Source organism: Fopius arisanus, unplaced genomic scaffold (assembly GCF_000806365.1).
Source record: "Fopius arisanus strain USDA-PBARC FA_bdor unplaced genomic scaffold, ASM80636v1 scaffold00071, whole genome shotgun sequence".
In the NCBI taxonomy this organism is placed as follows: Eukaryota; Metazoa; Arthropoda; class Insecta; order Hymenoptera; family Braconidae; genus Fopius; species Fopius arisanus.
This window is the reverse complement of record NW_011887810.1, coordinates 254,842-280,792: the sequence shown is the minus strand read 5'-3', so window position 1 is coordinate 280,792 and position 25,951 is coordinate 254,842. Positions and strand designations below refer to the sequence as shown.

The following is a 25,951-nucleotide window of genomic DNA, read 5'->3' as shown; positions in this document are numbered from 1 at the left end:
CCCTTTGAAGAATATTACAACAATCAAGAGTTTAAGAAGATAAAAATGATTTTTCAAAATTTTCACCCCTCGCTCGAGGGCCTGATCTATAATTTTGGGGAGAGAACAGTGACTTGTTTCAAAAATTAATTTTTCCATCAACTAATTGTATTTATTGCATTAATTTTCTAGAGTTACACACTCTTAACAATAATATTAAAACAATGAAAAGTGTCAGAAAGGCAGAAATAATTTCAAAGAAATTTAACGCCTCGCCCGAGGACCTGATCTATAATTTTTGTGGGAGTAAAGTTATTTTTTCAAAATTTCACCCTCTGAATAACATGAGAACAATAAAAACGTTCCAAATACAAAAATGATAAATATTTAAATTTCACTCTGCTCAAAAATCCCAAGGGAGGCTCTCGATCACGAAACCCCTACAACCCTTAAAAAATCCCAATTAACATTCCGTGGTAATTACCGAGAACTTCCCACACCGTCGAAAAGTTCTCAAATCAATAACGGATCTTCCACCAATTACACATCCTCCGTAATTCGCGAATTCTTTCGCTTTCATAATTCACTGCGAAAAAGGATCAATAAAATATATTTACGATCGAACCAATGATTCTCATTGAATCTCTTGATTTAGCCATAAAACTCCAAGATACGATAGAGTAAACAGGACAAAAGACCAATAAATAACTTAAGACGATATAAATCTTTCTCAATTCGTCGGATTAAACTCAGCCTTTTCTACTTAACTACCGTAATTTCCTCGAGAGCACGCTCATTTATTGCTCAGCAAATACGTTTCCAATTGTTGTCTATCATCTGCGCAATATTTCGATAAACGGAAATAAGTGGAAAAAAAATGACACGGGACTTTTGTCCATTGACAGTCCCTTGGCCTATCCCTTTATTCTCACCCCATGATTCTAATCCTTTCAGAGATATCCAGCCACGAAGTAGATAATAAAATTCGTCTGGTAAAAACTAATTAATTTCTCTCAAAAATATTTATTCGGCACAAGCAAATCGATAATTCGCATTAAAATATACTTTTTTTTCATTAGTACATTTGTTTATAATTTTAATTTCAACGGGAAGAATTTTACATTTTGGGAAATTATTATTAACATTGAAGTTTTAAGGGGATATTGATCATATTGTTCGTTCAGGAACGAGGTCATATGGATTTTCGATTTTTCCTGATTTTTCAGGATGTGAATTTTTTCAAAATTTTCCCGGAATAATAAACTATTTTTATTAATTATCCTCGTAGCTTTCTCGGAATTTTCATTTCTTTCAATTTTTTAATTGATAATTCTGGCGATTGGTTTAAATATTCAAAAAAATCATGATAGAACAAAATAACAAATTTGCATTGCTCAGCAACTACGTTCCCAATTGTTGTCTATCGTCTGAGAGATGCTTTGATAAATGGAAATAAGTGGAAAAAATATATGCTATTGTCTGTTTTTTTGTTCGTTGGCAGTCCTTTGGCCTCTCCCTTTATCCTCACCCCATGATTCTAATCCTTTCAGAGATATCAAGCCACAAAGTAGATATTCCATCTCCGTTCTATTTCTGTTGCTGTCGCTGTTGAATGTTTGCCCCCAGGAAAAGGAAGATCGGAAAGGTCATCCCGCACCCTGCAAACTAATAATTTTTCTTGGCTCTTTATTACCTCCTATATCTTCATGAAGAGGTGGGCAAAATGTTTTAAAGGGATCCCAACCATTTCCTGCTCGACTTCCTGATTTTTTTCTTTATTCTGATATTCTTAGAGATAGGGGATCCCCCGGGAATTACATCAGCGATCGGATCGTCGAGTTTCTTTGACGCGCCAAAATCTGGGGAATTCGAATTTTTGTGTTTTTTTTTATTGGCAAAATCGAGAGTAACATTTTTATGAATCATTTCCATCATTGCGCATTGATTACCGCTGCTATTTCCAGTAATTTTTGTATTGATACTTGTGGTTTATTATTTTCGCGGAAAATATCTGGAAACTAGGGAAATTCTTGAAAATGTATGTCATTTGTTTGTTAATTAAATCAGGTTCAGAATATATTCCTGAAAACAATATCATATTTTATGAATCTAGTACATTTTATAATGTAATAATATAATATGATCAATATTATATTATATAACATATATTTTTATTCTTATATGCCCAAAAAATTACTATCTCCTATCCACGGCGTCTAATCAATCTATTTAATATACGAGAACGAACGCGCGCTACAGCGCGCTGTAATTATAAAAATTGCGATTAAAAATTGTTAATTTAAATGAGTTCCAAATTCAAATTAGCCGCTTTAAACGACTGAACCAATGAGGAATAAGCGTGACAGAGTTTCGAGATATCGATAGTCTCGATGTTTATCCTTTTTAGAATAGGATACCCCAAAAATATATTAATTACAACCAACATTTATTTAACATTTAACATTTATCTTGATAAATCTATTAACTCATTGATTAGTCTTCAAACAGCAAGTATATTCACAGCAAAAAAATCCATCAGTCCCCCAATAATTACCATACAACATGCGTATAAAATATTTTTCGGGAGGGCAGATCGGGCGACTATAATTATTTATTATTTATTCGTCCATATATAGCCGATTGGGCTCTTTACATATATTTCAGTAACATCACAACAGTTTTCATAATAATTTGCGTACAAAGAGATGAAACAAGACGAATATTTTGAAAGAGAAAAGAATTATATTGGTTGGATAGTTTTTAAGATATTTCAGAAATTAGGTCTACAAACGAATGAGGATTTCTTAAAAACGGCTGGATCGATTGGGCTGAAATTTGGCACAGAGTTAGTCGTCATTAATACCTACACGGAGAGAAAAATCCCGGAGAAATTACGGAACTTTCACGTATTCGTGAGGTCACCTTGCTTTTCGGGAAAAAGCACTGGAGGCACCGTAAAATTGTCCTGAAAGTTTGGTAAAAATTGCGGCTCGCTACGAAAATTTTTACGGAACTTACAGTATTTTTTCCCAAAAACCAAGGTCACCCCAGGAATACGTGAAAGTTCCATAATTTTTCCGGTATTTTTCTTTCTGTGTATGATTCGACGGAATGACGATTTTTTTTAAATTTTGTGAGCTGGTTAATTCTACAATTTTGAAAACAGCGACCAACAGATGGAGATTCGTATTACGTTTCAGGCAATTCTACATCGTTTCGAAACAAAATTAAGAAATCGAAAAATAGAGCGATTAAAGTGCTTCCATTCGGAAGTAAAAACAAAAATAGCAAGCCAAATGAAATAAATTTTGCTCTAATTCGTTCTGCAGTGCTTCTGTAGTTTCTCATATCTGGCGACTCTAATATCTTCAATATTATTGAACAAGGGCGGATAATTTTTTTAGTCCAATTATATCTAGTATAATTTCGATGGGATTGTCTGTAATTTTTCAAGGCACCCCCGTAATGGTACAGTGGGTACCGCATCCCAGGCCGATAGCATTGATAAACGAACATCTCCCCGATGTATGACAGTGCCATACGTAACATGGATGGCGTCGTGAGTCGCCACTTACCCACACATATATCTGGGTGGCCGTCATCCACAAGGAGGTGGAAAGTCTATATGGTGGCAGCGGTGGCAGCGGTGGTGGCGGAGGTGGCGGAGGTGGCGGTGGTGGCGGTGGTGGCGGTGGGCGCCTGTCGTTTAGCACGCAGGATCCAGGCACCGGGGAAGGAGAAAGCCTGGGGGGGTACACCAGTTTGCCAGTGATACCAGAGACACCAGTGTAGTTGTGCTTGGCAGTCCGGTGACTCCATTTATTCCCTGAGTTACTGAAAAAAAAAACGAAATACTTTAAAAGACATTGAGTCAGTCCCCGCGTGGTGAGTCATTGTTATGACTCAATGACAGTATACCAATGATAAATTTCTAATCATCAGGACGTGCAAGGGTAGATGAGGGTGGAGAGTAGATCAAGCTTGTGACAACCTCATGAAAGGCTGGTGAAGCTGATGAAGTTGATCGAGTTGATGAGTTCAGGGAGGTGTGATCAGTGATTGGTACTGGGTGGTTCAGGCCTGGGGTGTCATGATTATCGCTGGGATTACGTGAATTTTAAGAGTGACGCGTCGGTTGTACGTGTTTTGAGGCATTTGGATACCGAACTGTGCCGGTGTTTTTTAGAATTATATAAATAAAAATAATAGTTGGCCTCGAGGAAGTGCTGGATAAATTGGGAACGGGTGGTGTCATCATTGGACCCTGAAACACGGGTGACGTTTGCGTATTGTCAGGTGATATGTCGGGATAAAAATTCGTTTTTCATCGCTCGTTTATGATTTGAACTGTTTGGGGGATCGCACAGCTCGGGGATTTATTGTAGTTGAACGCAAGTTCAACGGTTCAAGTGAGACTTGAGACAGGTAAGCTGAAATATAACTTGACATTTTATCGATCGAATTCGGGTATTTGGGTGATACTCCCTCGTCTCGGGGTTATTACCGTGGAAATTATCATGACGGGATTAAAAGCAAAGTTTCGGGGAATATCGGGGGCTCCAGTGGAGGACACAAATTTTTCCCCTTTTTTTTTCTTGTGCAACTTTCGGAAATTTATTTTTTATCCCTATGAAATTGGTGCGGGTCAAATGGGGATTAAATGTTCAACTTCAGATGTAGAGCAGTGAAAAAAATGCGGAGTAGTTGGACATTACTAAGTTGCATTAAATTGTATGTGTCCAAGTGCTTGGGAGGGGTGGTAAGGGGTGGGTTGAGTCAATACCATGAGTAAACAATGAATTGCTGCGATATTTCTCTGATGTTCTTTTGATTCAGGAAATAAATTCGAGTAATTTTCGCATCTGATCTAGGGGGAAATGGTCATGTAATTCGAGTTTTAGGTAAATTCGAGAAAAATGGGGAGTTTTCAGTGGAAAGGAATTTTTTGAAACTAGTGGGTTTTTCACAGTACCTGGAAATTCGAGAAGAAAATCTCACAGTTATCCATTTTTCTCGGAATTTCACGTGATTGTTTTGTGGATTTTATTCATTTACACGTAATTTGAACTTAAATAATAGAATATTTAATTGTTTAATAAAAAGGGTCCGTAAATGTCAAAATTTCATTCAATAATTAACGAAAAATTCAGCAATAAAATCCCACGTATTTTCCATTTGTTCCTGATTTTTCATCATTTTTTCGAAATCTTTGAAGTGAAAAACAGAAACAAAAAAACATTTTGTCGATTATTGGCGATAAAAATAGAATGCTGAGAAAAATTGCTGAAATTTTGCGGGAAATTTGAACTGCATTGCCTGCATTTTCTGATATTCAGTCCTGGAAATTAAAACGAAAAAGTCAATGCCGCGGGTAAACAATGAATTGTTGATAGATTTTGCCGATATTGGAATGGGGGCATATGGAAATTGAATCCGGGATGATAGATAGAGGGATAGGAGTTGCCGAATCTGGTGGCTCCGAGGGGAACGATTCGTCAGTGAAAGATCCGTTTCGTTTTACTCCGATTGTTTCCGAATTAATTGAGCCACTGCCATAGAATCAGTAATGACGATTAGAGACAATAGATTCCAAAAACAAAAAATCTATTTCCCCCACCGATTTATTTATTTCCGGAATTTTTATTCATAATTTTCTATTATTTTCAATTATTCGCAACTGCTTACAATGACTTCCAACGATTTCGTGGATTGAAAATCACAAATTTCTATAATTTTCGTCTTAAAAAATAAAAATCAATACCACAACGTTTTTCCAAAATAACAATTCATAATTTTTCCTTAATTAATCGCGTGATTTTCATAGCCACTAGTCATGATTTGTCTGACTATTTTTATCTCGGAGTGAATTTTCGTTTCTTCAGGCACTTGCAGCCTTCCACGTCATTAATTTCGTCTTGTTTTTTTTTTTATCTCGGATACACTTGATCGATGGAATGGACTTCAGATTTGGTATCACTGGTGTACATATCACCCTTTCCTCAACTTTCGATACAGGGGTGATTAATGATGTGGGGAGTGGTATCAAAAACTTGTTTTTTCAAATCTTTGAAAACCCCGCAGCTTTCAAAGGAGGTGAATGGGTAGAGTGATATCAATGTTTCGTGGCTCATTCTGCCCTATTCTACCTGAATTTTCCAGCGGAGGAAAGAGGAAATTTTAACTTTTCCATCCGAAATCCATAACATCATGACAAAACTTCTAAAATATATGCGAAAAAAAAAATACTTGAATGAATTATATTCTATATTTCAAACATATACGTTATATTGTTAAGATAAGATAAGATACTTTATTTTCTTTCTATCTGGTTTTACACCTTTTACAGAATATAGTTAAAATAATAAAATTTATATATAACAATAATAATAATAAAATTCATAATTGTTATTAGAATGGTGGGAGAATAAATTTTTAATTGATATTAATCGAAAATCGAATATACTTGATTAAAGTATTTTTTTTGGTCGTGAATATCTTAAATAAAATTTGATTTCAATGATAAATTTACCAAAGCGATGGATAGATGTTCTAAAATTGGCAATCTCCTTTCGTCCGACTCCTCGCACTCAAAGTGCATCGATTGTCGTTCCTTCAAGGCAATTCGACAAATTTACCGGGCAAATTAGCGACCGGAAGTCGGTGGAATTAGCGTGCGCCCCGAGGCACGAGTGAACTGACGTCACGGAGGAGTTATTGTCTCCTCGATTATTATTGTACCTCATAATTTCAAACTCTTGTTACACAGACATGAGAACCTGTCGAAGAAAATACCCAATCGTCTAAAACTGAGCGATGCAATTTGGAGGCATCCGCTCCCATTTTAAACTCCGAAGACCACCCCTCAAACTGTCGAAAAACCATGGATTTTCACTCTACCGATCGTATGTTATCGATTTATTCAAATCGAGGATCGATTTGCTAGCGATTTAATACCGGTTCGTCTGAGGTCTAACTGCTGTAAAAAATCTCCACGCTAATTACTGTCTAAAATTACTGGTCTTTTAAATAACAGAATTTGCGGCGATATGGGAATAGGAGATTGTCGGGGTGAAAAAAAAATGGCTAAACGACTCGCGTGTCTCGAGTCTAGGATTTTCTTTACATCGGTATCGACCGCTGACGTGCGTGACGCAATGGCCCCCCACCCACGTCTCAGGTAGTTTGTAATAATAACCATGAGCAGTTAAAGATGCTCCACACCCATATATAGCCAAAATTCACGTTTTTAACATTTTTTTTTTTATAAATTATCTATGGAATTCACATACAAAAATATAACGTTTTAGCCTTTTGTCATTATTTAATGGCTCACGGTGTTTTGTGGTGGTGCAATCATTTTCATGAATTTTCTTCAACAGATTTGTGATTTTTTTTTTAAGTTAAAGTTTAGAAAAAATGCAGAAAAATGTATGCAACACTTTGAAATTTGGTGAGTTATTAAATAATGACAAAACGCAAAAACATTATATTTCTGCAGGTCAATCCCACACGGAGAGAAAAATACTGGAAAAAATACGTAAAAAGTTCCGTAAAAATTCATGTGTGAAAGGTAAACATGGGGAGAAATGTAAAATCGGAAAAAGTGCCGATCATTCAGAATATTTTACCACTCGGTCGGTAAAAAGTCACCTTTGGAGGTAGAAAAATAACGATACTCTGTTCCGTAAATTTTGCCGGGACTAGAAAGTACGATTCTAACCTCGCTTCGCTCGGTTAGATCGCCGTTTCCGGTCCCTACGAGAATAAAATATTGTGTGCCTCACGGAAATAAAGAATTTTCTGACTCATGTGATTATACTCACATTTCGTCAGAAAATACTTTACTCCCTAGAGGCACAATATACTAATTATCTTTCCGACAATTGTAATTTGCCGGGTGGCGTGATCCGAACTTAGACAATGATTCGCGATCGGGTATGACCAACAGTCGTACCAACGCTGTCTAGGAATTTTTCAATTCAGTCACGTAAAAATTACGGTACGTCACGTAAAATTCAAGTGAAACTGGATAATTTTTACTTTACTCAGAATAATTTTAACCGGAACTGTGGTAAATTTTACAAGTTCGTAAGAAATTACGTAACAGTCACGTCAATTTTCCAGAGCAAATAATAAAATTCACTGTTCGTCTCTCATTCTTTCCCAAATTCTCCAGTAAAAATCAACGAAATGACACTCCAGCCCACGATTACGTGATTAGTCACGTAATTTTTCCTGTGTTTTTCTCTCCGTGCATAGTAAGTTTGTCAGAACATTGAAAAAACGTGAATTTTTATGATATATGGGTGTAGAACACTCTTAACTTGTGGGATGGTGCGAGTAAGATTCTCTGAATGAAGTCTTCATCGTACATTGTTTTATTTGTTTCCCCGGGATATTGCATATTGGATATTGGTGCGGTTGGGCTCGTAACGCATGCGACGGCAGCTCGCACCCATGATTGATGGTTTACTGGTTGGCAAGATACTCCGGACCACCACAGGCCCGTATATTGTGTCCTCCAGAGTTTCTCTCGACCCTGACACACCTATCGATACGGCGAATCAATTTCTTAAAAGGTCGTCACACGTATGTTGGGCTATTTTTTATGTTCCTCGTCGGAACTTCATTTTTTCTTCAAATATTGTACCGTAGCATCCACGCTAAATAAACAGAATGAAAGATAGAGATTTCATTGAAATAAACTGGAGCAAAGGAAATAATAATAAGATTGGCATGTCCGGGAACGAGGTGAATGATAAAGAGTGACCAGAGGGATACAAAGTGAAACCAAAAAAATAAGTGTAGAGCTATCAGCCCTGGGATTTGAACTTGCAACCTTCAGAGTATAAAAAAAAAAGATTCCCGCTGGAATCGAACCCGAGCCCTTCAGCTTTAAAAAATAATCCCGCTACCGATCGGACCAAAGGGGCGAATCATTTTTGTTAAGTAATGAATTTCATACTAATCAGCCGTGTAGTCACGTGATAATTACATTATGACAAGCAATTTTCCTAGTTTTTTAGGTATTTTGGAAAGTAATCAGGGATAATTACCGGTTTGTAAGTTTTTGGGGGAGAAAAATGAATATATCTTCCAATTCGTTTGATAATGCAAATGAAATTCATCCATGATCAATCATTCGTTTCACGTAATGGTGTTGACGGTCAGATCCATCACGATATAATATTTTCATTGTCCAAATGGGCTCTCTAGAAATAATAATGCGACGCACGTGCGAACGAACGACAATCGTAAGCGCACGGGTTGATTTCCTGTTGCCACACTGGGAATTAATTAGCAGATCGTTTCGATTTTCCAGTCGAGTCTATTACATCGATCCTAATTCGGAAATAGATCGTTGTAATCGGTTCGTGTGCTTTTTATTTTGACCCTTGAGTGACCCCTCGCTTCCTGATTTGAAACATCATGTTCGGACTCCTGCCACGTGACAAATAGAAAATGAGTTTACGGCGTCATGTCGTGTGTCACTTTCTCCAGACTTGCTACAACTTTTTTTTTTTACTTTTTCTCTGTACGAATGTTACCACATTGTAACGAGGTTCCACCACATTTGAACATGATTGCGCGGTTGTCTAGGGGGCAATTAGTAGGCAAGAAGTGTCTAGACCCGAATCCAGATAATTTTGCAATTTGTTTCCACACATTTGCTCACATCTTTCACAATTGAAGTTCTAGTTTTGATTTTACCTTTTCATCGTTTCGGACTGGATAATTGAAAAATTGAATTGCGAGCAATTCAAGCAAATTAGTCCACATAATTAACAAAAAGTAGTTGTACACCACGAAAGCGAGATTTACTCCAAATTAATCCCACGTCCTGAAAAAAACAGGCGAACCCAATTTTTTCTCCACATCTCCCGTAATTCCCCTTTTCCCAGAGTCCAATAATTATTGTATGAACCAGCGCCCCGGGGCTGTACGATGCATGTGAATTATGACGCTGAAGGCTTTCGGGGTCTCATTTAATTTAATTCCCCGTGAATGTTAAATTACGAGTAAGTGGAGGAAAAATATCCCTAGAAAAAAAATCAACGTAGCGAAATGGCCACGTGCTGACGCAACTCAAGCAAGACCCGTCGTATTTACGATGAAAAAAAGCAGAAGGTGTAGAAAAAAAAATTAGAGACTTTGATTTTTTTTAGTCGACCCATTTATGTGTGTCGAGATTGTCAGCTCTCCCGGTGGGACAAACAAAAAAATCCACTTCAAAGTTGTAACAACGCGCCGTTATTTCCTCCGTTGCACCTCGTTACGCCGAGAATATGACGGTAAAAATGTTATCATGCAAAATATATGCTTCACCCTTATCTCCAGTGCTCCAGCAACATTGGAGATATTGCACAGGGTATCTAGATCAGTCATGATCAGTCGACCGAATAATTCCTCGTAAACATTTCAGAATGACAAGTCCAAGCGATCCAAAGTGTCAAAATAACTCCGTCGTCATCGTAAACCATTTATTTCCCGATTAGATCCTCAATATCTCCTGACTGAGCGATCCGATTTGCACTCGTCATGTCTCGTTTTGAACGCGAGAAAAATAGTTTTCGGATGAATGAAACCCCGGGGAATTTCACTCTGCCGTTCTGGAGTTATATAGATTAATCATTATCTCGTACTGCTTCTCAATATGTGATTGTTAACAATGTTGCTATTATCTTGTTTCAGAAGGTACAATGGGGTGCTTCGGTAGCAAAGACAAACTCAGTAAGGAGGATATGGACTTCCTGAAGTCGCACACGAGATACGACGAGGCGACCATCAAGGAGTGGTACAAAGGTTTCAAAGTGAGTTGAAATGAATTCAGTAGCGAAGTAGTAAACTACGATAAGTGTAAATTTTATTGAGATGAGCTTTCCCCAAATATCTCGGGATTGAAGGAAAATACAGATATTTTCATTATTACCTTTTTTGTAGTGCTCACCTTTTTCTGTAAAAAATGTTTTATCCAAAATATCGCTATCTCCCTTCAATCCCGAGATATTCGTTAAAAAATGACATTGAAAAAAATCACTTGTCCTGGTTTACCTTTTTCAATAAAATTATCATGCAATTATTTTATTTTAATACAATTGTTTTAGAATAGTGTCTTTGGTCAGACTAAATATATAACGTGAATATCAAATACTGAGAGATGATCATTCGGGAGTTCTGAAAGATCTCCGTGAATTTAAAAACGTTAGCCATTTGAACTGATTGAATAACGCGACATAATTTGATTCCCCGCGGGATCTCGTTGATTGAATTTCGTGGGTGATAAATAAATTGATTAATGAATGACGCGTCGGGCAGATTTAATAACGGTGATTAAGGGGAAAAAGGATTTTTGGAAAACGCTTGCTGCGACCGCTCATTAATAAATCGGGTGAGGGCTGCGTTTGCGCTGACTTCTGCGAATCTATCGATTACACTTTATCAGAAAAATGTGTATCGTATTTACAACGTAGATACATCCGCAATGTCTCGGTGAAAACATTACGAGTGGCACAGGATAGATGGGGTTTCCTCTCCCGGGAGATATCACCGACCGCATAATTCATGCTGCAGTAACCCTGAGACATTTTTCAAATGAGATCACCGGTTGATATTGAATGACAGGAAAAAATATCGGATGTGTTATTCCTGCGAGCGATATATCATTCCCGGATGCTATAAGGAATTTCTCGATTATTTTTTCTTTTACATTATTTATCTCATGATGATGATGCGCCTTTGGGGCGCATCCTCTGCAGGTGGGTGTCTTCTACTTGGTCATCAGTTCGGAGGGCAAGACCTTTATATCAGCTAAATCTGATGATCGGTGATCGGTGATCGATCATCAGATCTTGATAAGTCAGGATTTGTTTGTTTTTAGAGTTAAATTCGGGTAAAATGGGGAAAACTTTAAAAATTCAGACAATTTTCATGAATTCTCAATTTATCAACAACTTAATTGCATTTTTAATTCTGAATTTAGGGGAGAGGAGAGTAAGACAATTTTAATGATTCAAATGACTAGCCCTTACCCTCAAGAGTATCCACACGAATTTGTGCAACGTGTCGACAAAACGAAAAATTTGGGGGAAATAGGGGTAAAATGCACTTTTCACTCTCTCACTATTTTTCTTCCAATAGTCCCGAATTGAATGGTCAAGACTATAAAATACAATTAATTTCTGCCTCGTGCCAATAGTGTTTAACGTTAATTAGAAATCAGATGTTTATCATTGTTTAACTATTTATCAAATGTTAATTAATTAAATATGAAATTAAAACACACCTCAACACATCAATTACTCCGCTCCTATATCTTTATAAAAAATGAGTAAAAAACTTGGAAAATATAAAAAAAATGGGAGGGTCCATTTTACCCTCCCCTCCCCTATATCTGTATTGCATTGTCACATTACGCACGAAAGCCCAAGATTCATTAAAAAATCAATAGTCATTAACCCAGAATGCAATTTCATTGAACTTTCCAGATGAACGCGAAATTTACTATCTACTTTGAATATATATTTATTTTCACATCTATATCTTTTCGGGTTTTTACATTTTGTTCCCTTCCCTATTTCATACAAAGTGCAAAACAAAAAATTGTATAGAGTAATTATACAATCTTATGATATCATAACAAAAATAAAAAATTGTCCATCTCATTTCTCATTTATGAATTCGACTTTGTCGGTGTCGGATGAATACATTAGATACCTTTACTTAGATTTGATTCGAAACTCATATAATTGAAATTCTATAATTTGACTGTAACTGAAGGTTCAAGAAATTGTGAAGAGTGCAGATCCACATCGATATGACTGCCGGTTTTTTTTTTCTCCTTGCTCTTCTCTATATTTTTTTCCGTCCGTTATTACCCCAAGCGATCAATATATGCATCTCTCGTTTTTTTTTCTCTCTTGCACTCTGTGTACACCTTCAGGTGCTCTCGTTCTTTTTCTTCTCTAAGAGGGAAATAGGAGGGAGACTGAGGGCTTATCGTTCGGCCTTTTATTTCCTCGCCTTACATCACACAAACACACGAGCCACTTTTATTTATCGACAACGCTCACCTCATCTTACGCATTCTCATTTTTTTCTTCTAAGAATAGACATTGCACAAAATGAAATGGAAAATATATGTTTTTATTTTATCCATCTGCTGATGGATGGAGCACATGCTCCGGGGACTTCCGGTTCTTCTTGCTTTTTTGAGGAAGTGAAAATTATTCTCACATCCATAGATGAATACATTTTCTCAGTCGAGAGAATGAAAGCCCAGAAATAAATGGCATTTTGCTGCTGATTTATTTCCTTTTCTCCTTGTTTTATCCTTTGGGTTCTCCTAGATTTCATGTCTTGGCAACTTGTCAATGGAGATGAGTCGAAACAGAAGTAAAACCAGATCATTTCGTGGACGGAAACACGAGATCCCAATTTTGCTCTTCCGCTTTTTCGAGGAAGTGGAAATTCTTGGGGCAGTGACAAAAAAAATTCAATAAATCCATAAGAAATATCGATCGAAATATCGGTTTAGACATTTATATCTGTTAAGATAGTGCTCCCGGTACATCAGGAGTCAAGTTAGAGTACTGATGACTTCGATTAGCGCGGTAGTTTGGTTTGACAACATTGCTCAACGGCTTGCACGCCTGTGTGATGTTTCCATGTGTGTGTTGTGTTTCTGTAATGAGAGTTCACCTACCCTGAGTAGCGTTGTTGCCACATCGATTGACTTCACACTTGATTAATTTCAACATTTGTAGCCCATGAATCAAAATTTTTCGACCCGCGAAATGTTTCTTAACATCTGTACATATAGCTTAAAAAATTTCATGGAAAACGGCCATAAGACCCAAAGTTAATCGTGAAAAAATAAGTAAATTAATAATTATTGTTAACCGACGGTAGTGGCCGTGCGGTTAGAGTGCTGGACTAGCATGCCAAGGATCCGGGTTCGATCCCGGGCACCGGCGGTCAAAAATATATAGCGCTCTGATCTCACAGTTTCACTGCCGAGCGGTAGTCCTGTCAAAAAGGACGACTGTACCAGGGCAGGTTTTTCCCTCAGATGAGGTTTTCCCTCCCTTTCAGCAAATGCGGTACAGGGGGTTGGGGGGTGGGAAGGGAACAAATCGTAAAAACCCGAAAGGGTATAGAGTGAAAGAAAAAAAAAAAATTAATACTTCCAAGGGAGTAAAATAAGCTAATAATAATTATTGTTCTGGCCCAACAACGTTTTCAAAAATTTAACTATATTAGTTATTTTATGAGTTATTTTTGCATTAAAGTTTATCTGTATATCAATTTTCATCAAGATCTTATCGTTGTTTTGATATACGGAAGCACTACCTTAAGTCCCAGATGTGCGCAGTTGCGTACGCCGTACGGTCATGGAGAATTGGCGCTTTAGCTCTGAAAATTAATCATAATCCCTTATGCTTAATAGAAAAAGGAGAATGGAAATCGATTTCGAAATATCTTGAATCACTGTAAGGATAAGATCCGTAAGATAAAACCGACCCGCCACCATGACGTCATAATAAAATTTTGTAAATTCACAAAAATCTCTAAAATTAAAAAAATCGTGAAAATTTGGGAACCGTTTATTGAAAAAACTTTGGAGGACGGATGGCGGCAAAATTTCGAAAATTCAAAAAAAGTCAAAAAATTGCGAAGATTTTGAAATGATTGCGGAAACCAAGGAAGATTGCAAGTTATTGCATAAATTTGACCAGAGGGCGAAAAGGATTTGGAAAATTCAAAAAATGTCAAAAATTAGAAAACCGTGAAAATGTGAGAATAATTGCGAAAACTGCTGGAGGCTGCAAATTATTGGATAAATTGTACCTATAGGCTAGGGGGGAGCGTAAAAGTTTTCAAAATTCAGTGATTGCGAAAATTTGAAAATCAAATTGCTTTTTTCGTAGCTTTCTTTCTCATATACAAAGGAGAAAGGAAATGGATCTTGACATATCTCAAATAATGGTAAAAATAATTAATTGACGACGATGGCCGAATTGGTTAAATCGCTCGGTCGAACGACGAAACCCGCGAGGCGCGGGTTCGAATCCAACCGAGGGACGGGGAATTTTAATCTTTCGGTAACCGTTGAACGGGAGTGCAGATAGCAAAAATTATCGAGAAGTGCTATTTCCCGATAAGGCTTGTTTGACGGGGCCGTGTTGGCCAAGGTTTTTCATGGTTTTCCTTGGTCACCAGGAGAGTCTGCATGGTGTACAGCTCCTAGGGTAAATGCGATACGGTTATCCAGGAAATCAATCCATGTTACCGCAACAAATGTCAAAGGCCGAGTAGGCTATACATGGCAATAACTAAATAAATAGTAAAAATAATTAATGATTAATCCACAATGAGTTCAATTGGCGGATTTATATCCCAGTAGAGAACATCTAAGATGTTCAATTAGCAATTACCAAAGGTACAAAAATACTTGTCCTGTAGAACATGAAGTTGTGAGACCTGGGGGATGGGTTCACGGTTGGCGTTTTGCATGATGCCGTTTGATACATTTATAATTCCCCCTGGGGCCGATGTTTTTTCCACACATCGAGGTCTCGCCCTTTTTTTCATCGCAGCAAAACACGCGAGTACTACCCCATCAGCACTAACTAATCCCAACTTCAGTCCCCATACAACAAGTACTCATTTTAATCATATCTCACGCGAGATTGATACTTGCCAACTTTCAGTTCTCATCCCTAACGCTAGAAACAATTATTCCACCCTGGGAACGTGCAATTTCAATTAAAAAAAGGAGGAGGGAGTCTTGGTAATTGTTAACGCGTGATATTTTCTAGAGGTTTTCCTCATTTTCCGGTTAGAATAGTAATTTTTTCGATTTCTTTCTTGAAAATTTACAATGACATGAGAAAATCCGGAGAGGTAATAATTTGCAAAACAATTGCTGTAAAATTGTTGTTCAAATTATTTTAGAACAATTGTTCCCCAAAGATTGATAAAAAAATTAAAGAAATCCGAGGAATTCTATTACCGATTTTCGAATTTCCCTGAACTTCCGTGTAATTTCTTGATAAACTTCTCGAAACATTAATCTTTCATTAATTACCCCATAAATAATCCACTAGACTGGATAAATGTTGTCTGGCACCCGTAAAAGTCGATTTTCTCTGTAAACCGATCGTTTTATAAATCATGTATTTCGTCGAGAGCCCGAGTACAATCGATTGCTCTCGTGAATGAATCTACGGACCATCTTTTTCTTTTTTTTCTTCTTGAGGATTCGAGACGAGTCTCGTACACCTGAGGCAACGCGGGCTATTTTGAAATGTTCGAAATGAATGTAGGTCAGGCTAAAGTGCACCGCGAGCCTTCGTCCATTACGTCGGCACACGAGTTAAAGAGGAAATAAAAGACGCGAAAAAAAATGTACTCTGACCAATCAGCGATATCTTTTGAACCGCGGAAATCCGTTGATGCAGGTCCACTGGAGATAAACTGACGAATGATCTTTTGTCAGACTTAAATTCAAAAGTAAAGCAATTTGTACGCCATCTGAAATTATTGCGACACAATTCTTAGATTATATGACACTTGCCATGACACCTAGCCGCCCTTACTCACTACAATTTACATTGTGCAATGCAATAATCGAAGAACTATCTTGGTTCACATGAAATGTTATGTTTGTTTAAGAATGATTTTAACTAGAAATAAATGTAATTTGCTAATTATTTTAACACGTTTATTTTGCAGCAAGACTGTCCCAACGGCAGGTTGACACCCGCCAAATTTGTTGACATGTACAAAATGTTTTTCCCGTCCGGAAATGCTGAAGAATTCTGCGATCACGTCTTCCGGACATTTGACATGGACAAGAACGGATACATCGACTTTAAGGTGAGTTTTCTCCCGGAAAAATCCGCTCTGAATTCTCTATTCTCAGAGGTAAAAGCCGAGGAGTGCTTTACTCCGATGAGAAAAATTCTTGGACGTAAATCTTTTCCCAGTTTGGGAGTATTGCCAAAAAATTGCCGAATGAAATCGTACGAAATGCCGAGGGAACACTCCTCAATGTGCCTTTTAACATTTTCTCTCGGTTTTTATTGACAGCGGGAATAATCACTCGCGCTGTTTACTGTAAAACTCACACCAGAATTCAGTTCGTCTTCCTTCTTCATTAACATTTCATATTTGAAGAATTGCGTAAAAAGAAGATGACAAACGTGTGAAGTCTGCAGTCTCGAGGCAATAATTCTCTCAATTTCATGTTCTCCACAATTCAGAAAATCCAGAAAATCAACCGAATACATAAAAAATGTATATAATTCTTATATATACACTGAGCCAATTCCATATCAAAAATATATAATTACCAGAATGTACATTTTTCCACATGGGCATTCTATGTGGAATAAAAAAAAATGGTCGACCCGAGAATCGAACCTGGAACCCTGAGATTACAAAAATTTCCGTTTACCCATCGGACCAAAGGGGAGACCGATTTTTTAAATGAGTAATTTTGTATAAATTCTTCATGATGAGATTGAAGTTATGGTAGAGTGAATTTTTCACTGGATTCCGAATAAAAATGGGGGAGAGAGGTCAGGTTAGCGTGAATTAGCACCAGGTTGTTGCCACCATGAGGAATAAAGCGAAAAATCCCGGTTTTTTTTTGGTTTTTTTTTTATTGAAGAAAAATCCCAGTTGGCTACTGGAGGAAGCCCTCGTTTTCCACCCCATGAGCGTCATTCGCCTTTCGACACTTGTGACGCGGAAGAAGGCGACAACAATGAGGGGCCTTTGTCTCATCAACGATCCCAACCGAGTCGACACCGTTACCCTATATGACGACGAGTGTTCTGGACGTGCTACAGTACTAAAAGGCATCAGTCGCATTGTTGTTCCAGGAGAAACCTCTGAGCAACATATACCAACAAACCACACCAATGCCCTTACACCATTCACACATTGTCGGAAATTTATTGAAATTTCAGTCACTCGCTTCGCGACTATATAATCATCATATGGAGGCACATGCAAAATAATTTATCCGATAATCTATAACAATATATTCACTTATACCACCGAGAGCTTCGAAATTATCGGATATTTCCCGATAGGTTAAGAAATCACAAGTCCGAAGTGCGATGATTTTTCTGGAAAACTTGACAAGCTCGTTTGTTTGCAGGCAGTCTAGAAGGAAATATCTGATTAATTTCGAAGCTCCTGTCTTATTCGGGGGATTATTTTTTTCGTTCAAATTTCAGTCGATAGAATTGATCCGTGAGACGAGCTTATATTAAAAAAATGAGGAAAGATATTTCAACTAAAAAAAAGGGATTTGAAAAGATGAGGAAAGTTATTTCACTCCATGAATGGAACAATTAAATTTAATCTGTCATTTTCAATCAGCGGTTAACACGATCCAACAGTTTTCTGTCTCATACATATAGGTAAGAGATAAAATATTCGAAGAATATTCAGTATAATATCGAGTAGCCTCGTCTCATGGTGCAATTCTATTGGCTGAAATTTGGATGGTAAAAATGATCAGTTCAATTTTTGTTAAAAATTTACATAAAAAAAAACAAATTATTATAAACTTTTATATCTACTAGTTCCCGGACGTGTGCAGTTGCACACGTTCATGGAGAATTCGCATTTTAGCCGGCAAAAATAATCATAATGTAATTGAATTGAAGAGTTACCTTTTTTTGCCATTTTAATTCTTAGAAAGGCGATCGATAAAATGGCGGAAAACATCGGGTAACTCCTCACATATTCTGGGATCCTGTTATAAAACTCCGATTTGCTTGATATTCCAGATGCGCTACAAAGATCTAAGAGTGCCTATTAAAATAACACAGCTCAAAATATTACCTCAAAAAATCGCAACCAAAAATATTGGAGCTGAAAAATATTTTTCCTCAAAATATTGCAGCTAAAAATCCAACAAAACACACGTAATTTCGAAACCTTAGAAGAATGAGAAAGAAAGCACAATAAAGTCGCATATTTGATACATTATTATCAATTACCCCCCAACTTTTACTCGCTCAATATACCAATTACTTTTGAATATTTCAAATCACAAAATAGACGCGAAGATAGATAGTCTACAACATTACAGTCCGAATGACGAATTCAATCGATAGACATCTTCAGGCAGTGCCTAGTATGGCACACAAAATATATCGATATCCTAACGTATACTAAAGTAATCCCCAGTTCGCTCAAGCAAATCACAGTAATCCACTACACTCAGGGATATTGCTTCGAAAATAATTGAGGGCAATTATATTTTGCCAGTATAACACTTCTACCCAGTAAAAAATTTAAATTTTATTTATTTTAAAGGAGCGGAGGGTAAAACGAATCGCCTAACCAGAAACTCATTGAATAATTCTTATTACTCAAATGATTAGCCCTTATCCTCAAAAACATTCACCTAAATTAGTGCAACGCGTCGACAAAACGGAAATTTTGGGTGGTAGGTGCGTAAATTGGACTTCCCGCCCTCTCATGAGTTTTTTTTTCCGATCCTCCCCAATTGATTCGTCGAGACTATAAAAAAAAGGGAAACTCCATTTTACCCTCCCTTCCCCTATATATTATCCTATTAAAATATATCATACATCATTATGATTACTATTATTATTACTATTACCTAATATATATTTCGCACAATAATTTAATCCGAAGAGCGGTTAAATAAATAAATAAATAAATTCCACTGGGTATATATTGTAGTTATGGGATAATTTAATAACGTAACTATAAAATTAACTTGAAAGAAAAAAATTGAATTTAGTCGCTCAGAAGACACGTCCTATCCTCATCGATGCCATAGCACAACTAACTAAATTATCAAAGGGATCCAACGCTCTGGAGCTCAAGTGACGTAGTCATATGAGATCTCATTCATTCGAGTTTCTTTAGGCTAGAAGAGAAAACATAAACATAACCCATTTTGGACATTGGTTATGCAGTTAATCGCGAAAAACCATTTTTGAGGGTAGTTTTTAATTTTTTTTCTCGGATTGCACAAACTTTGATCACTTAAAATTACTTGCCCGTTAATCACACGATCAAAACACACATTTCTACATAAAAAGCGTCTTGGCTTTATGAAACACATATGTTAGGCCTAATTTGCCTGGACTAAGCCTGAGTCATAAACAAAGAGGACTTGGGCCTAAGGTTCCAAAAACGGAAAACCCATCGGGCAGTTCGACTCTCCACCTGAATGAGATCACATCGCTTCATTAGATATCTTCTGACATATTTTACTAAGCCTTGTTATTAGAGTTTCTTTTAATTAACGTTTACTGTATTTTAATTGTTTAATCTCAGCAGTATTCTCACGAGGAGGATAAATATATTAGAGAGTAGTCTCACTATTAGAGAGTAGTTTTTATTCTCTACATTAATTTTTGGCTGGTATTATTTCAACCAAAAATTCAACAATATATAAATTTCTTATCGATGTGTATTGAGAGTATGTATTGGATATATAGTTGGCCTTGTTGGTTTGCGAGGCGTGCCGGACGCGCGTTCAGTGGGAACCGGGAGGTAAAAGGGCCGATTCAATTGTTGCTGTACTGATAAGCAGTGGGTGGTAGGGAATGATGGGTTGTGAGAAGAGAGAGGGAGTGGATTGGGGCCCCTGAAAGGAATTGAGAGAGTGGAGTTTTGAGCATCGTTAAAAGTTTGCCCCGAATGAACTGGGTCACCTGATGCCCCCCAGGAGGCAGGGGTTGGAGCTTCATGTGCGAGTTGTAACCCAGAGGTCGTGGAGATGCAGCCGAGTGGACTGGACCCTTCCTTGGCACTCCCTCGAGACTCTTTCCATTCTACTTTTTTATTTCACCCCCTCGGCACCAACCATATTGACCCCACCGACATTTCCTTTTCTCTCAAGACTTTTCCACCCAGGAGGTCATATTCAGATGTAACATCACGTTATTATGCCTTTATGCTTTTTATTTTCTCTCAACGTCTTCCGTTGTTCCTCGTTCTTCCCTTTTTTTTTCTCACTCTCTCTCTCTTTTTTCTTTCATTTTATTTCACCCGGTTTCACTCCGGAGAATGGGCTTTTTATAAAGCACCGCCTCGCGGCTGATATCACGCCTGTGTGGACCACCCTTACAGGCTAAATGGGTGAGGTGAAAAAAAAGGGGTGAAAGGGGATTCTATGTGGTATCATTTTTGTCGGGTGTACATTATTTACCGGGGGTTGATGTAAATATGGGGATGTGGGTGGTGGGCGGGTCAAGGGGAACTTCTTGCGACGTTTTTGCCGATCTAAAATCGCCTCGGGATTTTTTTTTTATCATCCGGAGGGAGACTCACCTGTCGGCTTTTTTTTTCAAAATAGTGGGGGACATAGGGCGTATTCGGGCAATTTTTTAAAAACTCTATTGTCTATAAAATTGTATTTTTTTAATCATAAATTCTGTTTGTAAGGTGATTAATTAATGATATAAGTGTATATTGTTATTATTATTATTATTACTATTGTTATATTATGTTAATTGAATATTCATAAAAATTACGAGTTTCCAGGTAAAATTGGGAAGAGATTAAATGTGATATCAATTAATCTTCGGGGATTAAATGGAGAAAAAATTACAACACATGGAATGAAATTTGCCAAGACGAATTAAAGACGATGCAAACTATAAAACTTGGCAAACGAATGAGATGATAGTAATTCCAGATACTCCGTGTGGCTAACTTCCGTCGACTTCAAACTTTTTCTGAGAATTTATAGGTCACAACAATCGACGGGAGTTTTTCTAATAGAAAGTCTTTCAGATAAAAACACCGGAATCTGATAAAGAACGGAGTCGCGACCAATTGATAAAACTTTGGTAACGATTTTCATTGCAATTGAAGTTCACACAGTGACAACAGCTTCATTTCATTATCTCATCTTTTTATCCCAAAGGATTTATCTCGAAAACTATCAGTTCAAGGTGAAATCGTTAAGGAATTATTTTCTAGCTGATTAAATTTCTGTTAAAAAAGATCTTTTCACATTTTCTGGTGAAATCAATAGTTCTTCAGAATTTATCGATATTAAAACGAACTATCAACTTCTTACTCTGAACAAATAGATTTAGGTATCAGCTCTTCCGGAAATATCTCTGAATCTAAGGGAGATAACGAAACAGTTGTTGAGACCTATTTTTTAGCTCTGAATTCACTCTACAAAGGAGATCTTGAGAAAAATCTCGCTGTCTCCCATAGTTTAAGAGATATTTCCCGAAAACTCCGGGAGGCACCGAGTCAATTATCCGGTTTCAACAGCTATAGCTGTTATTCGTCGAATAATTTTCTCCGTGCAGTGGTAAATTCGATATTAATACCGCCTCATTACACAGACAATTTTCCCCCCTCTTTTGCGTCAGACTCATTGTCCAAGGGTATATTACAATGGAGACCAACTCCTTTGTTCTTGTTTCCTTTATTTTCTCCCTGGGAACATGAGAGACTAACTCTATTGCGGCAATTTTTTCCCCTTTCAGTTGAGTCCAGTCATTTTAATAATCTCCAAGTGATGCAGGCCCTTTTTTTCTCTGTGCAAAGGGCTCTGCTAGGTCATTGGGAAGTGAAATAAAAAATTGCTACCGCGAGTGATCGAACCTCAGGTGTAAATTACTGCTGAAGCGTGATGAATTTATTCAATCGGTTGCATGATGAGGTGCAATCGATTGACGAAGAATTCAAATCATCGAACAATCAGAGAAAAATTATCTCATTGTTACAAAATTACTCTCGCAACATCAACTGTTACAATTCGTTACCAATAAAAAATTTAAAAGAATGTATAAAATTCCTCTTTCAATTAATGAAATGAAAATGAAAAACTTTCATGTCTCAGTTGAGGAAAAATTATTATATAATGGTAATAATAAATTATTGATGGTATGATAAATTGTTCTGGTGATTTGTAAATAAATCCAAGAGGCATATGGTTAACTACAAATTATTAAGTAACGAATCTCCATTGTGCAGCTTTCATTAAAATGCACTCAGGACTTTAAACTGAGAGAGATCCCCGAAGAATGAACGTTACATGCATTATCTCCATTGAAAGGAGGGTAATTTCTCTGGGTCTGACGAAAAAGTGCCGTTACCACTGGCCTCAAGTCTCCAGAGAATACTTTACTCTGATATTCCCTATTCTCCACATTCATCGCATTGTGTCAACTCAGCAACAAACATCCGAGAAGAGCTCAGCTCACTCGTAAAAACTTTCTCGTCGTCTCCTCCCCCTCGTTTATTTATCTCTAAATACATTCTCGGAAAGAAATTAAATTAAACGAACCGTTAATGTTTTCCAGATTTTCTTTTCCCTTTTTTGTCCTATTATGATCCACTAATTGCCCATTTTTATTTTTACCAGAATTTATTTAATCTAGTAGTTTAATTTTTTTCGAATTCTGGAAGTACGCTCTTAGAAAAAAACAATTCAATTAAGTGACAATAGAATTAAATCGACCGGCATTTATTTTCTGATATTTTAAACAAATTTTATTTATTCAATTTTTTAATAACCCACTTTTGACTGTTTCAACTTTTTATGAGATCAATCTTCTGAACAACTTCCTATTCATCTCTTTCGCTATTAGATTTAATTGAATAATCAATATTCAATTGAAGACTTGAGGAAAAAGATTACTCGAATTTTCACTGTCTTCCGTCATTATCAATGTCAATCTTTTGACATTTTCATCAATTAAACCATTAAACAATTAAACTCTAGTAATCAGAGAATTTTTTTCATTAAAAAAATCGTTGTCCATCCTAATCACTTGATACTTTCAGTCCTCGATGCGTCCCTCTCTGACCTATAAATCACATGCATGCCATATCTTTTCAAGGCTAACGAAGTCATCCATTTATCATTTATCATTTTTACACATAAGAGGGGGAAGTTTTTATAGCGTTCCACATTTTTTTGTGACGTCAGGCAAGTCGTTGGATAGGATTTGGATTAGATAGGAAGGGGAACAGGATAATTCTCCATATAATTTTTACATGAAAAATTACTGAAAAAATGGATAGTCCAGACCGGGATTTGAACCCGAGACCTTCCGATTGACTGCGCAAATCGAAGTTCCGACTGCTTAAATATGCAGTCGGTATGTCATACCTACTTTGGAAGTTTTAGATTTAGCCAAATTTCCAGCAGCCGTGTAATCCAAAAATTTAGCTTTGAAAGCTCATTTTCTAGATTTTAACATGATATTATTTTCAATTATTGACATCGATTCGGTTTTTAATTATTAACGTTTAAGCATGTGATCATGTGAAACGTCTACCTTGTAATGTTGTCATACAATACTTGTTCTTATCGAATTAAGGTGGTTGTCGCGCGACAGTCTCTGTAAAAAGTTTATCCGCTGTAAAACGGGCCAGTTTAGAACACAATCTTTTAGCGGTATATAGTCTCACTTGATTGATTGCATTGTGCATGGATAGCTAAAGCATAACTATATATTTTCCATATTAACTATTTTCAATTATATAAATTTATGAATTTCCGATAATTATATTCCGTAAACCAAACGGTCAATCGATTTGATTTTTTTTTCTGTATTTCCTCCCACGATGTATATTCCACGTTTTTTTTTATTTCTGAAACTGTCGAGCCGTTGATTTTTAAAAAATTCTAATCGGCAAAACTCCATTTAGACACGTGTTAAATCACTCGAATTTCAAAAATTTATATCTCAAGTTCAAAACGGTCAATTGCAAACGGAAAAGGCTTATTTTGTTGCTAATTTTTCAAACTATTCACCATAAAATTGTTAACGAAAACTGTCGAAAAAAAATTCTACGCGACAACAACCTTAATGGAGAAATAACCATGACTCTATATATCACTTTAAAGCTCACTTCTCGAGCTTTCCAATGGTCCTATTTTTATTCGCCCATTTCCAGTCTGTATTGAACTATGAGCGATTGAACATGATTACAATGCGTCGCATCCATTCTCAGTCTATCTACGGATATATACTATGATTTTTGTAATTCAAAATGAAACTAATTAAATATTCTATCCCACCTTAAGGCTTGAAAAATGAGCGTTCAAATGATTCAACTGTCATTGAGGTCTGATGAATATTTTTCATGTAAATGACTGTCCGAACACCAATTTATTTCACCAGTATATCCGCGCAACAAACGTCAATAAAAAAACTTGGATTTTGAAAAAAATATGAAAATTATCAAAGACGCGGGAAAAAATACAAATTAGACAGTCGAAATTAAAAAAAAGAATGATCAGTAATTATTCAATATCCCGCCAATTGTTATTTTTTTACTTCAACAGATTAATCTTTGTGGTTGAAAGATAACGAATGAATGATCACAGATAATAAAAATGGTTCTCAATTCAGCGCGTGCGCGTCTGATATTGCTCTATAGTAATTTTAAAAAAATGTATACATTTTATTGTTTCAGGAATTTCTCCTTGCAATAGACGTGACGTCTAGTGGTACGCCTGAGGAGAAACTTAAATGGGCATTCCGTATGTACGACGTAGATGGCAATGGTGTTATTGACATTCAGGAAATGACCAAGATAGTTCAGGTAATGGTATCGTTGGAGACAGAAAAATCCCCTGGGGAAGTACTTGTGAACACATATCTAGGGATTGACCCCATTAATCTGGAGGTTGATACTGGATTCAATGGGTATTGTCAATATGACCTGATGGTTTCAGTCCATTTCCCGGTGCTAAAATTCTGCGGTTCAATATTCCAATCTCAATGCTTCCAATGCATTCAAATCACCAGGTGGAGAGTCACTTTAGACTGTTGCAGTTACAATTTCCCCATCCCCATTTATTAATCATTTTCCCGGGATTCATTTCTTTTAATTCCTCAGCACCACTTCTATATTTTTTTTTACACCGATCGTATTTATTATCTTCATTCTGCACAAGGAACACGTCAACTTTGTTCTATCTATCGTGCAT

At 36.7% G+C, this 25,951-nt stretch overlaps 2 protein-coding genes across 4 annotated transcripts in view; both read left to right on the top strand.

The window, feature by feature from the left end:
• The window catches only part of Nca (neurocalcin homolog), a 67,354-nt gene that overhangs the window by 27,486 nt on the left and 13,917 nt on the right, over positions 1-25,951 (top strand). The window lies entirely within an intron of this gene.
• Positions 1-25,951, top strand: part of LOC105269584 (neuronal calcium sensor 2) — a 60,831-nt gene that overhangs the window by 27,310 nt on the left and 7,570 nt on the right. For 2 of the 3 annotated variants that reach the window (XR_892456.1, XM_011309955.1), the window contains exons 1-4: positions 3,742-4,404; positions 10,672-10,790; positions 16,714-16,857; positions 25,435-25,563. Coding sequence is in view for 2 of the 3 variants with exons in the window: in XM_011309955.1 (XP_011308257.1) it covers positions 10,680-10,790; positions 16,714-16,857; positions 25,435-25,563 (384 nt within the window). In the remaining variant the exon portion in view is untranslated. Of the gene's footprint in view, positions 1-3,741; positions 4,405-10,671; positions 10,791-16,713; positions 16,858-25,434; positions 25,564-25,951 lie in introns of those variants that run through there. The other variant, XM_011309956.1, reaches the window with a different exon arrangement.